At 52.9% G+C, this 20407-nt stretch overlaps 1 protein-coding gene across 2 annotated transcripts; it reads left to right on the forward strand.

Moving 5' to 3' along the window:
• The first annotated feature begins 290 nt into the window (after nucleotides 1-290).
• LOC138837778 (transcription factor-like 5 protein) lies at nucleotides 291-19815 on the forward strand. Of its 2 annotated transcripts, none has more exons than XM_070036789.1 (6): nucleotides 291-907; nucleotides 3212-3395; nucleotides 3854-4016; nucleotides 5741-5987; nucleotides 8724-8865; nucleotides 19095-19815. In XM_070036789.1, exons 1-6 carry the CDS (start codon nucleotides 291-293, stop codon nucleotides 19215-19217), a joined length of 1476 nt encoding a protein of 491 aa, XP_069892890.1. In that variant the 3' UTR covers nucleotides 19218-19815. The 2 variants fall into 2 exon arrangements, with proteins under 2 accessions (XP_069892890.1, XP_069892891.1); XM_070036790.1 differs by having other exon boundaries at nucleotides 5744-5987.
• The last annotated feature ends 592 nt before the right edge of the window (nucleotides 19816-20407 follow it).

Raw genomic sequence — 20407 nt, forward strand, 5'->3', positions numbered from 1 at the left:
CCGGCCGTCGGGAGGCGGGACCGCGGCGGGGTGGCAGCGGGCGGGCGGTTGGCCGGGGGCGGGGGCGGAGCGGCAGGTAACGGAGGGGCGGGGCCGCACGGGAGGTGGGGTTACCGTTGCCGGGCGGGGCGGGGCGGCGCAGGCGCACCGCGGCCGCGGCCTCAGCGGTTCCGCCCCCTCCCCCCCAACGGCGCGTCCGCGGTGGCCGGCGCTGGGTCCTGCTCGGGCCGCGTCCCCGCCTCGCCGCCCGTCCGCGCCCGCGCCCCGCCGTTGGGCCGCGCCGCGCCGGCATGTCGGGCCCCGGGCCGCGGGAGCCGCCGCCTGAGGCGGGCGCGGCGGGCGGCGAGGCGGGCCCCGAGGGCGCGGGCGGCGGGGACGCGGCGCTGGGCGAGCCGGGGCTGAGCTTCACGACCACGGACCTGAGCCTGGTGGAGATGACGGAGGTGGAGTACACGCAGCTGCAGCACATCCTCTACTCGCACATGGAGGCGGCGGACGGCGAGCTCGAGGCGCGCCTCGGCTCCGCGCTGCTGGCCGGGCCCGGCGCGGGCGCGGGCGCGGCGGGCGCGCTGGCCCCGGCGCCGCCGGTCTACCCGGTGCTGTGCCCGCCGCTGGCGGCCGACGCGCCCTGCCTGGGCCACGTCGACTTCCAGGAGCTGCGCATGATGCTGCTGGGCGAGGCGGGCGCGGCCGAGAAGACCCCGGGCGGGACGGACGCGGCGCGGGCGCGGGCCGACGGCGCGGCCAAGGAGGGCGCGGGCGCCGCGGGGCCCGAGGGCGCGCCCGAGGCCCGGGCCAAGCCCGCCGTGCGCGTCCGCCTGGAGGACCGCTTCAACAGCATCCCGGCCGAGCCCCCGCCGGCGCCGCGCGGCCCCGAGCCCCCCGAGCCCGGCGTGGCGCTCAACAAGTGCGTGCAAGGGCCCTGGGGCGGCGGGGCGGGCCCGGGGCCAGCGGGGGGGGGGTGCAGCCGGGGCCAGCCGGGCCTCCCGAGAGGTCAGCAGGGCCTCCCGAGAGGTCAGCGGGGCCTCCTGCGGGGTCTGTGTGCAAGGCTTCGAGAGGTCAGCGGGGTCTCCTGCGGGGTCTGTGTGCAAGGCTTCGAGAGGTCAGCGGGGTCTCCTGCGGGGTGTGGGTGCAAGGGAGGGCCCGGGGTCAGCTGTGGCTCCCGAGAGGTCAGCAGGGCCTCCTGCGGGGCGTGGGTGCAAGGGAGGGCCCGGGGTCAGCAGGGCCTCCCGAGAGGTCAGCAGGGCCTCCTGCAGGGCGTGGGTGCAAGGGAGGGCCCGGGGTCAGCAGGGCCTCCTGCAGGGCGTGGGTGCAAGGGAGGGCCCGGGGTCAGCAGGGCCTCCTGAGAGGTCAGCGGGGCCTCCTGCGGGGTCTGTGTGCAAGGCTTTGAGAGGTCAGCGGGGTCTCCTGCGGGGTCTGTGTGCAAAGCTTCGAGAGGTCAGCGGGGTCTCCTGCGGGGTCTGTGTGCAAGGCTTCGAGAGGTCAGCGGGGTCTCCTGCGGGGTGTGGGTGCAAGGGAGGGCCCGGGGTCAGCTGTGGCTCCCGAGAGGTCAGCAGGGCCTCCTGCTGGGTGTGGGTGCAAGGGAGGGCCGGGGGTCAGCTGTGGTTCCCGAGAGGTCAGCGGGGCCTCCTGCGGGGCGTGGGTGCAAGGGAGGGCCCGGGGTCAGCAGGGCCTCCCGAGAGGTCAGCAGGGCCTCCTGCGGGGTCTGTGTGCAAGGCTTCGAGAGGTCAGCCGGGTCTCCTGCGGGGTGTGGGTGCAAGGGAGGGCCCGGGGTCAGCAGGGCCTCCTGCAGGGCGTGGGTGCAAGGGAGGGCCCGGGGTCAGCCAGGGCCAGCCGGGGCTACCGAGAGGTCAGCAGAGCCTCCTGCGGGGTCTGTGTGCAAGGCTTCGAGAGGTCAGCGGGGTCTCCTGCGGGGTGTGGGTGCAAGGGAGGGCCCGGGGTCAGCTGTGGCTCCCGAGAGGTCAGCAGGGCCTCCTGCTGGGTGTGGGTGCAAGGGAGGGCCCGGGGTCAGCAGGGCCTCCTGCAGGGCGTGGGTGCAAGAGAGGGCCCGGGGTCAGCCAGGGCCAGCCGGGACTACCGAGAGGTCAGCAGAGCCTCCTGCGGGGTGAGGGTGCAAGGGAGGGCCGGGGGTCAGCAGGGCCTCCTACGGGGTCTGGGTATAAGGCTTTGAGAGGTCAGCAGGGCCTCCTGTGGGGTCGAGGCAGAAGGGAGGGCTGGGGTCAGCCAGGGGCCACCGGGCCTCCCGAGAGGTCATCAAGGCCTCCTGTGGGGTCTGAGCCGAAGGGAGGGTCAGGGCCAGCCAGGCCTCCTGAGAGATTGGCAGGGCCTCCTGCAGTGTCTGGGCGGGAGGGAGGGCCAGAAGCAGCTGGGCGTCCTGGGGGGGTGTCTGAGTGGGACGGAGGGCTGGGGGTCAGCCAGGCCTCCTGAGAGGTCACAGGGCCTCCTGTGGGGCGTGGGTGCAAGGGAGGACTGGGGTTGGTCAGGCCTCCTGTAGGGTCCCAGGGTCGGCAGGGCTTCTGCAGGATCTGGATACAGGAGAGGCTTTGCCTCTGCACTGGCAGGCAGGATAAGAGATGAGGGAGCCGGCTGGGTCTCTGGCTAGGTCCCGTGGGCTCAAGGAGGCACTGGTCAGACCCTGCGTAGCACAGGGAGCTGACCAGGACCGGTGGCTTGGACGGCACACTGCACACAGTGGCCCACAGCCCCAAGAGGAATGTGCACCGAGCCTTGTCTGACGGGGCAGAGCTCCGCTGTGCTGGAGGACGCTTTCGTTCTTTGCCTCGAGGGAAGGAAAAGCTGCTTTTGTCGTCTCCCTGTTGCCCCCAGCTGACCCAAGGTAGTGCAAGCATTGGAAGGACCCTATCTTTAGGGGGTTGGAGCTGTCAGACAGAGCTGCAGCCAGCACAGCCCTACCCACATAGTGGCCTCCAGTGTGGCTTTGGGGGACACTGACACCTTGGGTTTTCCATTCATGCCTGGGCCATGGTGTCCAGGGCTTACCCATCCTCGCCAGAGTTTGGAGGATGACAAAAGAGATGGGTGTTGGGGCATGCTCAGGGTAGGAAGGAGCCCCTCCCCCCCACACCCCTGGAGGAGAGGGCACTCCCCGTCCCTATGCGGCCACACCCAGGGCAGCTGTGGACAAACTGAGCGCCGGTTTGGGGTCTGCCATGTATTTCTGAGGTTTCTGGGTTTTCTTTTGTCTTGGCAGTTTGGTGACTCTTATTCGGCATCCATCAGAATTAATGAATGTTCCGCTTCATCAGCAACAAAACAAATGTACAACGTTAGTGAAAAACAAAACTGCTGCTGCCACTACTGCTTTGCAGTTCACCTACCCACTGTTCACAAGCGCGTGCTCCACCGGCGGGAACGCCAGCCTTGCCCAGACACAGGTGAAGCTTGCGCCTCGGTATTGTGTTGCTAGGCTGTACCTTACTGTAGTTAGATCCCAAGGACTTTTTTCTTTCATGAATAGGCAACTTCTTAAAAAGTGGGAACGTTTATGTTGTGCAGGGCTATTTAGAAATAGTGAAGGGAAAGTTTTTCAAGTTGGTTGATCGATAGGTTCAATGATTCATGTGCTAAGTGCATTTTATTTGTGCAGTGAAGAGCAGATGGAGGAGCTAGGCGTGGTAGTTGATACCTGTAGTCCCAGCAGTCTTTAACCCCAGCACTCTGGAGACTGAGGCAGGAGGATCATGAGCTCATGGGCAGCCTGGAAGACATAGTCAGTTCCAAGCCAGCCCCCGTTCCAAGCCAGGCTACACAGTGGAACCCTGCTTCTTAAAGACAAAACAGAACAAATTAAGTCACATATTGATAAAACTCCTGTTGCTTCATTTTTTTCCAGAGTTCTAGTAATTCATGTTCTATACTGGAAGCTGCCAAGCATCAGGATATTGGACTGCCTAGAGCATTTTCGTTCTGTTACCAGCAAGAAATTGAGTCCTCTAAACAGACTTTAGGTAGCAGGAACAAAGCTTTGCCCGAGCAGGTTTGGATTAAAGTGGGAGGTAAGCGATGGAAGCGGCAGGGCCTCCTCTGACTGACTGGCTGACCCTTTGGGAGCATATGGGGCTGGAGGTGGTTTAGACATAGAAGAATGTCTCAGGGCCCTGATGCTTTTTACCAGCAAAATGACAGACTCAGTGTTCAGCGATCATAGTTACTGGAAGTGCTTTAGTGCTATTAGTTTGTTTGTTTTTTTTCCTACTCTCTGAGTGAAGTGGCAGTCTGGACTCTTATGGAAGCTAGGGTATGTGGCAAAGGGGTAAGACCCTGCAGGTGGAGGGCAGGGGGCAGGAGCAGAGGCCATACAGTAATTCGAAGTCTGGGAATCGGAGAAGCTGCTGTGGAGAACTTTGCTGATGGTGAAAGTTCTCACTGTTTTCCCTGGCAAAAAAAAATTTTGTTGTTTTCTTTTTGTGCCATTCTGGGGCTTAAACTCGGGTCTAGGCATTGTCCATGAGCGTTTTTCACTCAAGGCTGGTGCTCCACCACTTGAGCCACAGCTCCACTTCTGGCTTTTTGGGGTGATTAATTGGAGATAGGAGTCTCATAGACTTTCCTGCCTGGGCTGGTTTTGAACTGCAATCCTCAGATCTCAGCCTCCTGAGTAGCTAGGATTACAGGCAGAAGCCACCAGTGCCCCTGAAAAGATGGTTGTTTTTTTTTTGTTTTTTTTTGTTTTTTTTTTTTGTCGGTCCTGGGGCTTGAACTCTGGGCCTGGGCGCTGTCCCTCAGCTCTTCAGCTCAAGGTGAGCGCTCTACCACTTGAGCTACAGCGCCACTTCCGGTTTTCTGGTGGTTTATTGGAGATAGGAGTCTCACGGTTTCTCCTGCCCGGGCTGGCTTTGAACCGTGATCCTCAGATCTCAGCCTCCTGAGTAGCTAGGATTACAGGCGTGAGCCACCAGCGCCCGGCTGAAAAGATGGTTGTTAAGCGACACTGTAAGACTGTTAAGCCAAGGTTTTGAGAGCTGATAAACTGCATGGGGTGTAGTTTATCCCCTGCCCCCATCCCTTTCCTCTCTCTTCTCCTCCCCTTGACATTCTAGGTGAAGTGTTTGGCACCATTTGTGAGGAGTGCAGATGAGCTTCAGTGTGGCCCCCAGCTAAGGAATAAAACACCAGAACTTTCTGAAGCTGATGTTAGGGAGCGCTGGCCTTTGTGGCGCCTGGGTGCGTGCAGATGTACATCCCATGCCCAGCAGCGCGGCGCGCTGTGCTGCAGCACGCAGCAGGGCGGGAATGCTGTGTGCTCTTTGTAGCTCCCACTTTGAGGCAAGCAGGTGTTGCATATCAGGCACTTAAAATTTGCCGCCTTATGAGCACCACAGTTAAAATATCCATTGCATATTAGAATAATTGGATCTAAAGAAAACCTTTTTGGAGAAAATAGTTTGAGCGTTTTTCATTCTGAATTGCAGAAAAAGAAAACGCCTTGGTTCTGTGTCGTGGGTAATAATGCGAGTTGACTAGCGAGAAGGACTTTGACAAGGTAGCCGTGCTTGCTCAGCGCTGCATGTGAATTTGGGCCCAATCCCAGCTGGGTTTGCCGTGCCTGCACTGGCATCGCAGCTCCTCACTTTGGTCGCTTTCCAGCACACCCAGCACCGTCTGTATCTTGGATTGAAAATGCCAAAAAAAAAACCAAAAATCAACACCAGCAAGTTAATATTAACTTATTAAATAAGAATAAAAAATTAAATGACCTCTTTTTCCTTCTTTTGCAAAGAAGAAGCGCTATGTAAACAAGCCATAAATAAGAGGAATCGGAGTAGGATCCGTCAGCTGGACACAAGTATAGAACGGAGAGCCCTGGGAGAGATCCAGAATGTGGGTGAAGGCTCCACGGCGGCACAGGGTGCCTGGCAGTGCTCAGAATCCTCCCAGTCTACCCTGGGGGAGCCGACGCAGAGCGGCCCCCAGGGAGGAAGGTCTCAGCGTCGGGAGAGGCATAACCGAATGGAAAGAGATAGAAGGTAATGCATGTGATGGGTTTGTGCAGTTATCTTAGATGCACAGATTTGTACAGTTGGTCCCAAGGTTGAGACGTGGGAGGAAAGAATAACCTCCACTTTGCTCTGCTCATTGGGCCATGGGTCCCCAAGACCACCCAAGTTCAGCAGTCACTGGTGGACTCTGACTATGACTTAGTTCAGAGAAAGGATGCAACTAATCAGCAGAGGTCCAGCGGGGGGAGTCCAGGGCAGAGAGAGAGAGAGAGAGAAAGAGAGACACACACACACACACACACACACACACACACACACACACACACACACACACACACACACACACACACACACACACACACACACACACACACACGGCGGGGAGGGACTGCATGCAGGAGTACTCATCACTTTCAGGTTAGGTCACAGTCCACCCTGTCAGCACCTGACCGCCTCGTGGCCAGATGAAAGAGGGTGCTCTGTCCTTGGCAGAGGAGCTCTGTGGGCCACTTGTAACTCTCCCCCGCACTGAGGCTGGCCAGCCTGATGCAGGCTCTCAGCCGAGGAGCCTCAGGCTGGCAGGTTAGTCCTGCACAGTGGGCCAGGTCCCTGCCCAGTTCTTTAAGAATGCTGGAGAAGAGGAGATTAGAACCTAGAGGTCTTACCTGGGAATTTTGTTTGTCCTTTTCTGTATAAAAGCTAAGGTGCCTAATTTGTTGTTGTTGTTACAGTTGGGTTTTTACATAGTTTTCCTGGTAATTCACTTAGTCATTTATTGAGTATTATGTGTCAGTTTGTTTTCAGCTCAGGGAATAAGTAGCACTGAGTGAAACAAATACCTTTGAAATTCCAATATTGAATATTGAGCCAGGACAATTTGTTCTTTTTAAAAGACTATGTTAAAGCTAACTAGATCTGGGGCTGGGAAGGTGGCTCAGTGGTAGAGCGCTTGCCTTGCATGCCTGAGGCCCTGGGTTCGATTCCTCAGCACCACATAAGCAAAACGAAAAAAGCCGGAAGTGGCGCTGTGGCTCAAGTGGTAGAGCGCTAGCCTTGAGCTGAAGAGCTGAGGGACAGCACCCAGGCCCAGAGTTCAGGTCTCACGACAGGACCGGAAAAAAAAAAAAAAGCTAACTAGATCTTTCTCTCCCTCCCCTCCTTCTCTCCTTCCCTCCCTCCCTCCCTTCTTTTCTTCTTTCCTCTCTTCCCTCCCTTCCTTTCCTCCTTCCCTCCCTCCCTCCTTCCTTCTTTCCTTCCCTCCATTCCTCCCTTTCCTCCCTTTCTTTCTTCCCTCCTTCCCTCCCTCCCTCCCTCCCTTCTTTCTTGTGTCTTGGTACTGGCACTTGAACTCAGGGCCTCGTGCTCTTGCTTGGCTTTTTCACTCAAGACTGGCACTCTACCACTTGAGCCACACCTCTACTTCCATTATTTTTGCTGGTTAATTGGGGATAAGAGTCTCACAGACTTTGTTTTGAACCTCTAACTCAGGTCTCAGCCTTCTGAGTAGCTAGGATTACAGGTGTGAGCCACCAGTGCCCGGCTCTTGCCTTTCTTACAATGCTTGTTCATACCTTCTGAGGGACTTCTCTGAGCTCACTGGATAGTAGAGGTCATTCTGCCAATTGATGTATTAAAACCTGCTCTGTGCGTCATCTCATACCACATGTCCATGTTTGGAAGTGTGAATTTTTACTCTAACATCTTTGTATCTTATGTCAAGCTTTTCTCATCTATAAAATAGCAATATTATCTACTGCATAGACTTAATTTGTGAAGCTCAGAACTAACTGAGCTAATAGGTAGAGTTTGGGCAGGGTGTCTAGAAGCTTGGGTGCATCTTTTTGCCACCATGCCAGCTGTTGGATTTTCTTCTTTTTTTTTTTTTTTTTTGGTCAGTCATAGGGCTTGAACTGTAGGCCTGGGCACTGTCCCTGACCTCTTCAGCTCAAGGCGAGCACGCTACCACTTGAGCCACAGCACTACTTCTGGTTTTCTGGTGGCTACTTGGAGATGAGTCGCCCAGATTTTCCTGTCCTGGGCTGGCTTTGAACTGCGATCCCCAGATCTCAGCCTCCTGAGTAGCTAGGATTACAGGTGTGAGCCACTGGCACCCTGCCTGATTCTATTTCTTTATGTGTAAATGTACAGATGCATTACAAGAGCCACATTGTAGACGTTTTTGTATTGTTTTGCCAAATGCAAGACTCAGGTTGTAATGTCACTTCTCTTTAGAGCTCTGTTTTGTTTTCAGTGCTAATGGTAAAAGCCAGGGTGCTTGGACTGAGTTAGGAAGCCAGGTCTCAGGATTCGGCAGAGCTGTGGTTGGTGGTGGTTGGAGGTCGGTTTGGTCCTCACTGAGTCAGGATTCCTGAAGCGTCCCCAGCAGGCTGTTCCCAAGCTTGTCTGATTGTGTGTGGGCTACCCTGGAAGAACGGGGCTATGGGCACTCAGTGGTCAACTGCTTTTCCAGGCGGGCAAGGCCCTGGGTTTCATCCCCTGCATCATTAAAGAGGTTGCAGGTGGGGAGAGACTTCCCAGAAAAAGCACACGCAGAATTTTGACCTGAGTTTCATTACTGGTCTCCAGACCAGCCGGAGCGCAGTAGTGAAGTGCTCGTGGGTCAGAGCTTCCCGGGAGGGTGTTTCCCAAGCGAGCACGCGGTCAGCTCCAGGAGCTCTGTTTCCTTTGAGTAAAATAGTGAACCTCCTGTTGCTCTTTTCTTCACCAGCTGCCCTGTGTGATTACTCTGGGTTTTGACTGCAGGCGCAGAATCCGAATTTGCTGTGACGAGCTGAATCTTTTAGTTCCGTTCTGCAACGCAGAGACAGATAAGGCAACAACCCTTCAGTGGACCACGGCCTTCCTGAAGTATATTCAGGAAAGACACGGGGATTCTCTTAAAAAGGTCAGTATGTAAGTAGGCCAGGCAGGCGCTGGTTCATCAGCGTTCTTTATGCGCTTCTTTGCTAAGTGTCACTCAAGCTGCCCTGGGTTTCCAGGAATCTTAACACCAAAGGGAAGGGAAGGTGTGACAGACACTCGCCCATTAATGCTATCACTTGTTCAAGTCAAAGTCACAGCCCATACTTGCTTATGAAAGTGCACTATGTAAATGGCAATCGAGTCTGAATTGTCAGGTAACAAACTGGACAACTTACTGTGTACAGTGTAGTGTACTGGGGCCTGCAGAATGTGGAGGACATGAGTTTTGCCCTCCGGAAAACTGTGAAAATGAAGAAAGCAAATAGAGGAAAAAGGTAGACAGGAGCCCAGTAGGTAGTCTGAGTTCTCAGGTGTGTTCAGAAGGCAAACAAGCCACATTTCTGTGGGCGGGGCTGTGAAGCCTCCCAGTGCTCCTGGCTCTGCTCCAGCCAGGCCTGGTCTGCGTGGGGGTTGACTTGGCCCTGGCAGCGGTGGGTTGTGCGCTGTGATTGGGGCTTCAGTGCCCAGCTGGCTCCGAGTCAGGGCGCGCAGCTTTGTCCCTGCGGGCGTGATGGTGCCTTCGCGGAAAGAGCAGACCCGTTGGGTCCTGATTTTGTGGTGTGCCCGGGCTGCTGGCCGTGTGGAGGCCAGCACTCCGCCTGCAGGCTGGGCTCAGATGGCACAGCTCCCTGCGAACTCAGAGGGTCCCGAGCTGGCCACTCTCCAGGGCCTGTCCACAGCGCGGTCTCATCCCGTTGCCTGCTCTCTTACCTCCATTCTCCAGTGAATACAGGTTAAAGCCGTATTATGTTGAGTTTATTCTATTGTAGTTACTTATAACGTTGTCCTTGAATATCATTTGTTAATGGTAGACTGTTGGTTTGTTTTAATAAAATAAAGCTTTACTATTTGTTAAAAGGCTTAAGTTTGGATTTGTGTATCTATTTGTAGTAAACTATTGATATGCTTCAATTAAATACAATGATGAGAGTTGTAGGTTTTGAAGTGTTTGTCAACTATACTCCAAGATGATTAAATAGACTTAAAACTCCGGATATAATATTCTAGACTATTTCTTGGATGGTTCTGAAATTTTATTATATTGATCTTGTAGATTGTTTCTGGGTCGGATTATCAGACCCATCAGGAAGTAAAGCTGGCTAGCAATCTGGGGCGTGGTATGTTGTTGGCCTGAACACACTTGTCCTTCTTGTACGTGGTGAAGTTCATAGTCATTGCGTGCATGTTTTTGTTCTCTTTTGGAGGAGGATAGTACAGGGGTTTGAACTCGGGGCCTTGTGCTCGAAGGCAGGTGCGCTATACTTGAGCCACACCACCAGCCCTTCTTGGGCTGCATTTTCAGACAGGACCTTGTGTTTGGCCTAGAACTGGCTTTGGACTGCAGTCCTCCTCCCCGTGTCTCCCACATAGCTGGTGTTAGGGTTGTTTGCTACCACAACTGGCTTCCATTCGTGTTCTGCTGAGCATATGCAGTGCTGTGTGTGCCCGTGTGCCCAGCACTTGACCTCTACCATTCCTGCACGCTCCCTCCATGCACACACTTCAGCGATAACCACAGACATGAACCTTCATCTCAAAGTATTTCTGCAGGTGCCCCAAGAGGAAACCTCCACCCACGTGACCCTGCACCACCCCCTCCCCACAGAGCTGGCGCCAGTGCCTCACTGGCTTCACCCCTACTCACGTTTGTCCAAAATGCTCTTAAAACGACCTCCACAGCTGGACTGACTTCTCCCTGACACGGCACGTGGCCATAGGTTGTGTTCTGCATCTGACTCTGGCGCTCGGTCCTTATTCCACGGCCGCCCGATCCCAGCGGCGGCACAGCAGTTGTCTGTAGAATTCCTGCTTCAAGATCTGGATTTTTGTGATAATTTGTGTGTGTGCATGTGTGCCTGTGCGCGTGTGCGTTGGTACTGGGGCTTGAACTCGGGACCTCATGCTGGCTCTTGACTTTTTTACTCAAGTCTGTTGCATGGGTCACAATTCCATTTCTGGTGTTTTATCAGTAAATTGGAATTAAGAGTTCAAAAGATTTGTCTGTCTGTGTTGGGTTCAGAGATCTTCAGATCTCAGTCTCCAGAGGAGCTAGGATGACAGATGTGAGCCACCGGGACCCAGCTTCAGTGAAGCGGGAGAAGCTGAGGCCGCCTCTGCCCCGCCCCTCCACAGTCTCCTCTTCCTCGTCCGCCCCTGTCCCTGCACCACGCAGGAAGCATGAGTCACTGGCCTGGGGTGGGCGAGGGTGGGGAGACCCTCTTTGCAGGGTGGAGCACCATCTTTCCCCTGCAGACCCTCCTGCCCTCACCCCAAGCCCAGGAGGGTCTGCCCCTGCCACGCTGGCACTGCGGTTTCACTCTGGTCCGTGAGCATGCGAGCACTTGGTGCCTTGAGTGTCATCTGCATGGAAAGCCTGTGTGTTAGGGTGGCGGAATCTGCTCGTTTAATTGCATTCTTCACGGTCTTGCACAAGTAAAGCCCCGTCTGCAGTAGGGACTCAGGCCAGGTAAGTGGTGTCACTAGCGTGTGAGGCTCCGTGCCGGTGGAGCGCTGAGCACTGCGTGGCAGCCGCCTGTGTGGGGCAGCTGCTGAAGGTGCCGCTGCGACTGCTGCCTTCCACAGACCCAGAGGCCGGCGCGGAGCCCTGCGGCAAGCCCGGAAGGGCGCCCCACCAGCTCTGTGCTGGAGGGAAGGTGGCCAAAGTGACCAGCAGTGGTGTTTCAGCCCAGCGGCTGCTGTGTGAGTCTGCGGCCGTCGGCCACATGCGAAGCAGGGCTCGGGGGTGGCCCTCTTGGTTTAATTACACAGTCTGGGAATGCTGCTGACGGGATACGACTGACACAGATGCAACAGTGTAGATGCCAGGAGATGGGGTCCCCCGGGGGCTCATGTGGAGATGGCTGTGGTGCTTGTGTCCCTTGGAGTTTTACTCATGTCGGCACGTGCATGAAGAGTGCCCCCAGCTCCCGCACCATGTGCCGCAGTGCCGGGTCCTCCCCGGAGACTGGCGCGTGGGAAGAGGCCCCTGCGTCCCCCGTTCCCCCAGGTCTGGGCTGCCTGGCCCTCATCGTCCTGAGCTGCTGCTCTGCACCTCCTTGTCGAGGTCCTTGCCTTCTGGTCGAGGGAGGGCCGGCTTTGGGTATTCTGGAGGCCAGCCCTGCCCTGTCACGAGCCCGTCAGTACTAGTCTTTCATCATTCCCTTTTACTTTGAATGCATAAAATCTTACATTTGCCAGGTACCAGTGGCTCACAGCTGTCATCCCAGATACTCGGGGGCCGAGATCTGAGGATCATGGTTCAAAGCCAGCCTTGGCAGGAATGTCTGTGAGACTCTTAATTTCATTTAACTGAAGTGGTGAAGCTGTGGCTCAAGTGGTAGAGTGCTAGCCTTTAGCAAAAAAGCTCAGGGACAGCACCAAAGCCCTCAAGCCCCAGGACCAACACACACGCACGCACACACACACACACACACACACACACACACACACACTCATATTTGTTACTTCCCTTGTATAAGGGTTTTTTGTGAGGGGGTGGGAGCGTGGGCGTTGACTGTTAGTTTTTCATCTTGCTTCCTAGTGAATGCACTTAAAGCAAATTTCTGTCTTACTACTGTCTCAAAAATATCCTGCAGGATGAAATACAATGCTTTCACTTACTCTGAGCAGGTTTTGTCTTACTTCTTCAGCAGGGGGATTCTCTGTGTATGTTTCTGTGTCTTGTTCAATGCTGGGAATCAGCCCAGGGCCTGGCACATGCTAGGCAAATGCGCCACTGCTAAACTGTGCCTCCAGCCCCAAGTTTTTGTCATTCTAGAAAAAGCTACTTACCTGTTCCTTACTGTTTTCTTACACTGTGGTCAATGAAGATGCTCTGTGTAATAAAGTTTAAACAATTTCTGGAGTCTTGGCACTCTGACCTTTTATGTGGTCAACTAAGGAAGTTCATGAATATTTGGAAATAATGTGCCTCCTTCGTTTAGAGATTCTGCATTGATTAGGCTGAGATTGTTGAGATTCGAGCCACCCGTTCCCTTTCATCCATCAGGCCTGTGTGGATCTGTGCTCTGGATAGATGTCGGTGTTCTGTTTGTTTTACATGCTTGGCGCCTTTGTTAGCTACGGACTGTTGCCCACCTTTCTGATATCCTCTGAATGCTTTCTTTAGTCAGTTTGAAGTTTCTTTCCTTGTTTCTCCTAACTTCGCCTTTTACCCTGGAAATATTACGCAGTTTTCTTCCTCATGACTTTCTGACATGTTTTCTGAATATAAGTAGAGCCATCTTTGTTTCTCTTCTAAGAAGTATAGCCTTGGGCTGGGAATGTGGCTCAGTGGTTGAGTGCTTGCCTAGCATGTATGAAACCCTGGGTTCAGTTCCTCAGTACCACATACACAGAACAGGCCAGAAGTGGTAGAGTGCTAGCTTTGAGCACAGAGAGGCTCAGGGACAGAACCCAGACCCTGAGTTCAAGCCCAAAGACTGGCAAAAAAGAAAAGAAAAAAGAAAAAGAAAAAAAATATAGCCTTATTATTGAAATGATTGTCATAGTTATAAACCTAATAAAACAATTACTTTGGTCAAATGCCATCTTGAAATGTTTTGATTACTTGTAAGAATTCTGCAGTCTGTAATCTGAATTCTTGGGAGGCAGAGATCTGAAATCAGGAATTGCCGCTTGAGGCCAGAGGAACAGAGAAGCTCACAAGACTCGAACTTGCTTGATGGCTGGGCACAGTGGCGTTCCCCCACCCCCTCCCCCGCCCCCGCCCCCGCCCCCGCCCCCGCCCCAGGCCTGCCTTAAAATTATGCGGTGCCTAAAAGGGCTGGCAGCATGGCTTGAGCGGCGGTACGCCAGCCTAGCGAAGTGCAAGGCCCTGCACCCAGTTGCAAGTATTGCCAGAAAGCAAAAATACCTCCTTAAACAACAGCAACAACAAACACCTGTTCCTCATGTTTTGTTGAAAATAGGTGCTAAGTGAAAGCACGATGGGAGTAACTTAGAGGTTACACAGGCGTTCCCCACCCCCGTTCACTGGGCTGGGCTGGGCAACCCCGGCCCGCTCCTCACCAAGACAGGTGCCCGGACCGGCCTGGTCATGTGTGAAGATAGGTAAGGAAACACAGTGCTTGCGTATGTCTGAGACATTTTCTCCTTTTTGACTTTTGTTATCCTAAAAGATAAATTCTACCTTGTCAAATATAGGCGATTTTTTCCCCGTATCACAGTGTGGTACATTGGAAGCCTGATTTCAAGACGTACTACATAGTTACAGTCACCAAAGCAGCATTGGTCAGGCACAGAGACAGACTCAGGCCAACAGCACCGATCAGAGGCTTCAGAAAAAGCCTGTGAGCCAAGGGATCCTGGACAAAGGTTCCAAGACCTTATACTGGAGGAAGGATGGTCTCGCCACATGCTGCTGGGAAAAGAGAGCCCCATATGGGGCTCAGGACGTTCAGCTCTCACTGGACAGACATCAGCTCCAAGTGACGGACAGCATAAATGTCAGACGCAAACCCCAGCTCCACAGAAACGGAAAGACCTGAGAACAAGAAATACCTCCAAAGGACTCCCAAAACACAGGGGAAAGGCAAAGAAATGGAAACTGGGGTTATATTGAGCTAAAAGGCTATACACCGAAAGAGAAAATGAGAAAAGTAAAGGGATTCTACAGAATGGGAGAAGATACTCATCTGAGAGGATTAATTTCCAGAATATTATGAGGAGCTAAAAAAAAAAAAAGTGAGTCAATTTAAGAGTGAGCAAATTATCTAAATAGACCCTTCTGGAAAAAGGAAATACAATTTCATGAGCTGCCAGGGAAATGCAAACCAGAACTACAATGAAATACCATCTCTGCCCAGTTAGAATGGCTGTTTTTAAAAGAAGGCTGGATGTGGGGGAAAACGAGCCTCCTCATAGCAGGTGAAAACAGAACAGTTCAGAACTAAAGACAGATCTGCCACTGCTTCAGGGCACGAGGAAAACGAGCCTCCTCGTAGCAGGTGAAAACAGAACAGTTCAGAACTAAAGACAGATCTGCCACTGCTTCAGGGCACGAGGAAAACGAGCCTCCTCGTAGCAGGTGAAAACAGAACAGTTCAGAACTAAAGACAGATCTGCCACTGCTTCAGGGCACGAGCGAAGGCAGTGAACCTCTCCAGAGAGGCAGCATGCTCACGGCCCTCACGGCCCTGTTCGCCGTGGCCGAAACTGGGAGTCTGCCGAGGTGCCCAGGGGACAGAAGGGATGCACGACAGATCTCGTCATCTGCAGCAAAACGCATGGAACGATCCCATTATGTGCTATGATACTAGCCAGAGACAAATACGCCATGTTCTCTCATAGGTGGAAGTGAAAAACCACGTCGACCTGAAGTAGAAGTTGTGCAGGGGAGGGTCTGTGGACACGTGCGGACTGGAGTCGGCCAGCAAGGTGCAGCCATTGCTGAAGCATTAACACCAAAATACAACCATATGTTACATAAAATAATCTTTATTTATTTTGTTGTTGTTGTGGGACTTAAATTCTGGGCCTGGGCGCTGTCTCTGAGCTCTTCAGTTCAAGGCAAGCACTCTACCACTTGAGCCACGGCATCATTTCTGGTTTTCTGGTTGGCTAATTAATTGAAGGTAAGAATCTCAAGGGGACTCTCCTGCTGGGGCTGGCTTTGAGCAGTGATCCTCAGATCTCAGCCTCCTGAGTAGCTAGGATTACGGGTGTGAGCCACCAGTGCCCAGCTGTATCAAAAAAACTTTAAATGCTTGGTTTTATATTGCATCCTAAACCAGCATTCCTTTGCTACTGGGGCCTGGAATCAGGGCCTTCCGGCCCTGCCCTGTCACTGAGCCATGCCCCAGTTTGAGTTTGTTTTTCAGATAGGGCCTTGTGCTTTTTCCTGGGCAGGACTCCGACTTGAGTCCTCCTACCTCTACTTGTGGGATCATGGGCATGTACCATCATGCTCAGACTGCATCCTACAGCCTCTGTGTATTGATGCACAGATAGAGCTCTGGGTGTCGGTAGCAGTTGGAAGTGGCAGATGGCTTTGGTTGAACACAATTTTGATATGGATAGGTAGACTATGACAGTCAGTGCAGATGATACAGAATTTAAATCAACAGTAGCAGTCCGTATCTTTCTCTTTCCCTTCCTGAATTAAATCAAAGCTTTAACTCAGTGACAAATAACAAAACAAAATTGAAAAATGGCCAAAAGATGAAACTGGGGGGTGTGGCTCAGGTGGTGGAGCACCTGCTGTGAACAAGCCAGCAAGAGCTTAAGTCCCAGACCTGAACGTCCCAGGACCAGCACAAATAAATAAATACTATCTGGAAAGAAAGGCAGTGGGGGCGGGGGAGAGCCTAGAATAGCCATTTCTCCAGAGACGTCTGTGAATGTCAGTAAGAACCTGGAAGGAGACTCAGACAGCCGTAGTGGTCATGGAGCAGCGAGCATCCTCCGGGATGAATTTTTTTTTTTCAAATTTTTTATTGTGATTAAGTGGTTACATAATTTCCCAAATTTCACATTATTGTGGGATAGTGATGCTCAGTTAACGTCACAAACACATTCTAACTCTCCTGGAGCAAATTGTCTATCTGGGGATGACTCTTGAAGAGAAGTCTGAAAGTAGCCCGTGTTGGAAGCGCGGTCTGAGCCCGGTGCCGCGTCGGCAGCTCCGTGGAGGAGTGTGGCAGCATTTTACAATGTTAAACGGAATTGCCATAGACCCAGAGGCTCCATTTCTGGGTGTAAACCCGAAAGAAACAGGGAGCCACGTTGTACGTGGCTCTGAATATGCACAGAAGCATTGGTCACACTGGTTGAAAGGTGGTGTCAACAGGTAGACACTGCCTGCCAGAACTCGCCCGAAGTCACGGCTGCTAGGAAATTCAGGGAACAAAACGTTAAACCCCGCCATGGATATGTGAACCTCAATGTGGACAAACGATTCCATTTCTTCAATAGATCAATGCCACAGGAGCCGTGCGCTGGTGGCTCACGCCTGTCATCCTAGCTACTCAGGAGGCTGAGATCTGAGGATCACGGTTTGAAATCAGCCGGGGCAGGAAACTCTGTGAGACTTATCTCCAATAAACTATTCAAAGAAGCTGGAAGTGGCACTGTGGCTCAAGTAGTGGAGTGCTAGCCTTGAACAGAAAGCAGCTCAGGGACAGTGCCCAGGCCCAGAGTTCAAGTCCCACAACCAGCAAAAAAAGGAAAAAAAGACACAGGAAAAAGCGAAAGGGAAGCCAGTGGCTGGTGGCTCACGCCTGTAACCCTAGCTGCTCAGAAAGCTGGGATCTGAGGATCTCAGTGCTATTCAGAGCCAGGCGAGGCAGGAGCACTGGGGAGACTCTTATCACCAGTTAACACCCCCCCCCCAAAAAAAAAACCGGAAGTGGTTCTATGGCTCAAGTGGTAGAGCGCTTGCTTTGAGCTGAAGAGCTCGGGGACAGCGTCCAGGCCCAGAGGTCAAACCCCACGGCTGACAAAGAAAAGAAAAGAAAAGAAAGGGGACCTATGATAGATTCAAAGATATTTAAGTGCCTAAGGCACTATTTGGATGCCAGTTCACATAAGCCATTTGTACATGGGGGGGGCTGCCACACACAGACGCTACAGGAGTGGCCAAGCCCCCGCCACGGCGACTACACTGTAGTGCGGTTTCCAAACAGCTGAGCTGCTTAAGATAACCAGCGGGGGAAGGGGAGGCCGCGGCAGAGACAGAGCTCATCTTCTCTGTTATTTTTTAACATGTTTAGACATTTCTGTTAGCTTTTTTGTTTGTTTTGGGGGTCCGGTCATGGGGCCTGAACTCTGGGCCTGGGTGCTGTCCCTCAGCTCCTCAGCTCAAGGCAAGCGCTCTACCACTGAGCCACCTTCCCAGCCCCTTCTGTTAGCTTTTTAAAAATATACCATTCTATACAAGCCAATCTAGGTTTATAGGATTTTATTCTAGTAAAACACATAAAATTTGCCATTTAGAAGACAGGCGCTTGTGGCTCACACCTGTCATCCTAGCTACTCAGGAGGCTGAGACTGAGGATCACGGTTCAAAGCCAGCCCAGGCAGAAAAGTCCATGAGACTCTTATCTCTAATAAACCACTAGAAAACCAGAAGTGGTGCTGTGGCTCAAGCAGTAGAGTGCTTTGCCTTGAGCTGAAGAGCGCAAGGACAGCGCCCAGGCCCAGAGTTCAAGCCCCAAGACCAGCAGCAACAACAACAACAACAATTGCCATTTAACCATTTGCAAATGTGCTCGGCGTTGAGTTCTCTGGCAGCAGTGTGCAACCATCACCACTAGCTTCTCCCAAACTTTTCTCACAACTCTGCTGCTGAGTCTGACTCTTCTTTGCACGCCCTGTTGTCAAGGCCACCAGGTTGTAGCAAGCCGGCACTTTGGTCCTCCCTGTGGCTCTCACCTCCGTGCTCTGTCCCGCATCTCATGCTTCAGGCGTCATCAGAGCTGACCTGGCCCCAGAACTAAGGCCTTCTAAAAAGTAGAGGGATGGAAGTGGCGCTGTGGCTCAAGTGGCAGAGCGCTCGCCTTGAGCTGAAGAGCTCAGGGACAGCGCCCAGGCCCAGGGTTCAAGCCCCATGGCCAGAAAAAAAAAAGTACAGGGGTGGAGTGACAAGAACAGGAGCCCACAGCTGCCTGAGCAAAAGACCCCCCCAGGCCCCCCCAGTGTTGGTGGGGAGGGGCAGCCTCCAATGCAGACACATACGAGTGGCAGAAGTAGCACATTTGTTACGTAACTTTTGCCACAATAGTCATCTGCCTTCTATGACAACATGCTCAGACACTGAAAATGTATCGGAAAAGCTGCACGCATACACACACACACACACACACACACACACACACACACGTACAATGTAACTGCTACTGGGCACATTCCTATTTTTTTCATCATATATACCTCCTTACATGACTTAAGTTTGTGGCACCTTATAGAAGCATCTATGGAGATCTTCCTACCTGAGCACCACCATGCCTGACTTATTGATTGATGTGGGGTTTCATTAACATTTTATCAGGGTTGGCTTCGAACCACAGTCCTCCTGACCTCTGAGATCACAGGTATGAGCCACCATGCCCACCTCAACCTTTGGTGCTTCTGAAGAAATCAGCATTCCACATCTCTGAATTCAGTACATTAATGATCACTTCTTGACTTTAGGAATTTGAGAGCGTGTTTTGCGGTAAAACTGGCAGAAGGCTAAAGCTGACCAGACCGGACTCCTTGGTGACCTGCCCGGCACAGGGGAGCCTGCAGAGCAGCCCCGCGATGGAGCTCAAGTGACTGGACTGAACCGGGACCTGGGGTGAACGGCACTCCTGCGGGACCGCGCCCATGTTCTTCGTTCCTGGAGCCCCTCTCTGATGGCCCACCTCGAAAAGGGACGTGCTCGGGCGATGGGACTCCAGCAGGGACGTTGAGAGCACATTTTGTGAAAGTATGTATCTAAAGCAAAATACGTACCCATGAATGTCCTAGTGACCATTTGAGGATAGAGACATCTTGATAATTTGTAAGTAATTTTTCAATTATCTGTCTGATTTCCATCATGTGTTCTTAACATGATAGCTTAAGAAATTAACATCCTTTGCCATTTTTTTAGTCTTAACAAGACTAGAGAAAACATTTCTTTTTACTTATTTTATTTATATTTTAAATATGCCCCTTTAGCGATTGGAAATGTAAATTGTTAACTAGTAGTTTGGAGATTTTATTTCATGTGTTGTATCCCCCCCACTGTAACGCTCCCCGTCTCATGGTACTAAAAAGTACAGCACTCTTCTGAAACATTTTGCAAAAAATTTTCCAGATACTTCTTTAAAGGTACTTTTGTCCATAAATATTTTCTCAATAGATGCTTACATGCTCATATTTTCATATTGTGATTCATTACTTTATGTGAAATAAACTGTGTTTGGAACTGAGTTTCCCAGTGAGTGGCTTTATTTATTACAACAGGTACTTCAGCACACCGTGCGGGAGCTGCCGTCAATAAATACTGTCTGGTAGGGACGCTCTGTGTACCCGCAAAGCAGGAGAAGCAGACTAGACTGTTGTGTCGAAGGGACACAGTGCGCTCCATTTTTTGTGTTACACTATAGTCAGTTACTAATCTGGAACTTGAATGTATCATTTTATTGGGATGTGTCACAGACTTTACGCAGATGCTATGTAAACAAGTCACTGAGTGTGTTTATGGAATTGTACAAGATTCTCTAGCTGCAACCTCGTCCCTCGCGGATGCTGGGCTCCCAGTGTCCTTCTCTGGGCCTGTGTCTGAGGCACACGGTCCTGGATGAGCGGACGGACGGCGTAGGCGTTGCAGGCTGGACACGAGCGGCGCGGGCAGTGTGCCACGAGGCACCAGCTGGGGCCGCGGCAGGCGGCCTGGCAAGCCTCCGGATTGGCTGCGCCGGGCTGGGAGCGGCCCGCTGGGACGGCTGCTGTGCGCTGCCCCCGAGCAGCGTCCGCGC

This window comes from Dipodomys merriami, unplaced genomic scaffold, assembly GCF_024711535.1.
Source record: "Dipodomys merriami isolate MVZ:Mamm:240054 unplaced genomic scaffold, mDipMer1.0.p SCAF_275, whole genome shotgun sequence".
NCBI classification, from domain to species: Eukaryota; Metazoa; Chordata; class Mammalia; order Rodentia; family Heteromyidae; genus Dipodomys; species Dipodomys merriami.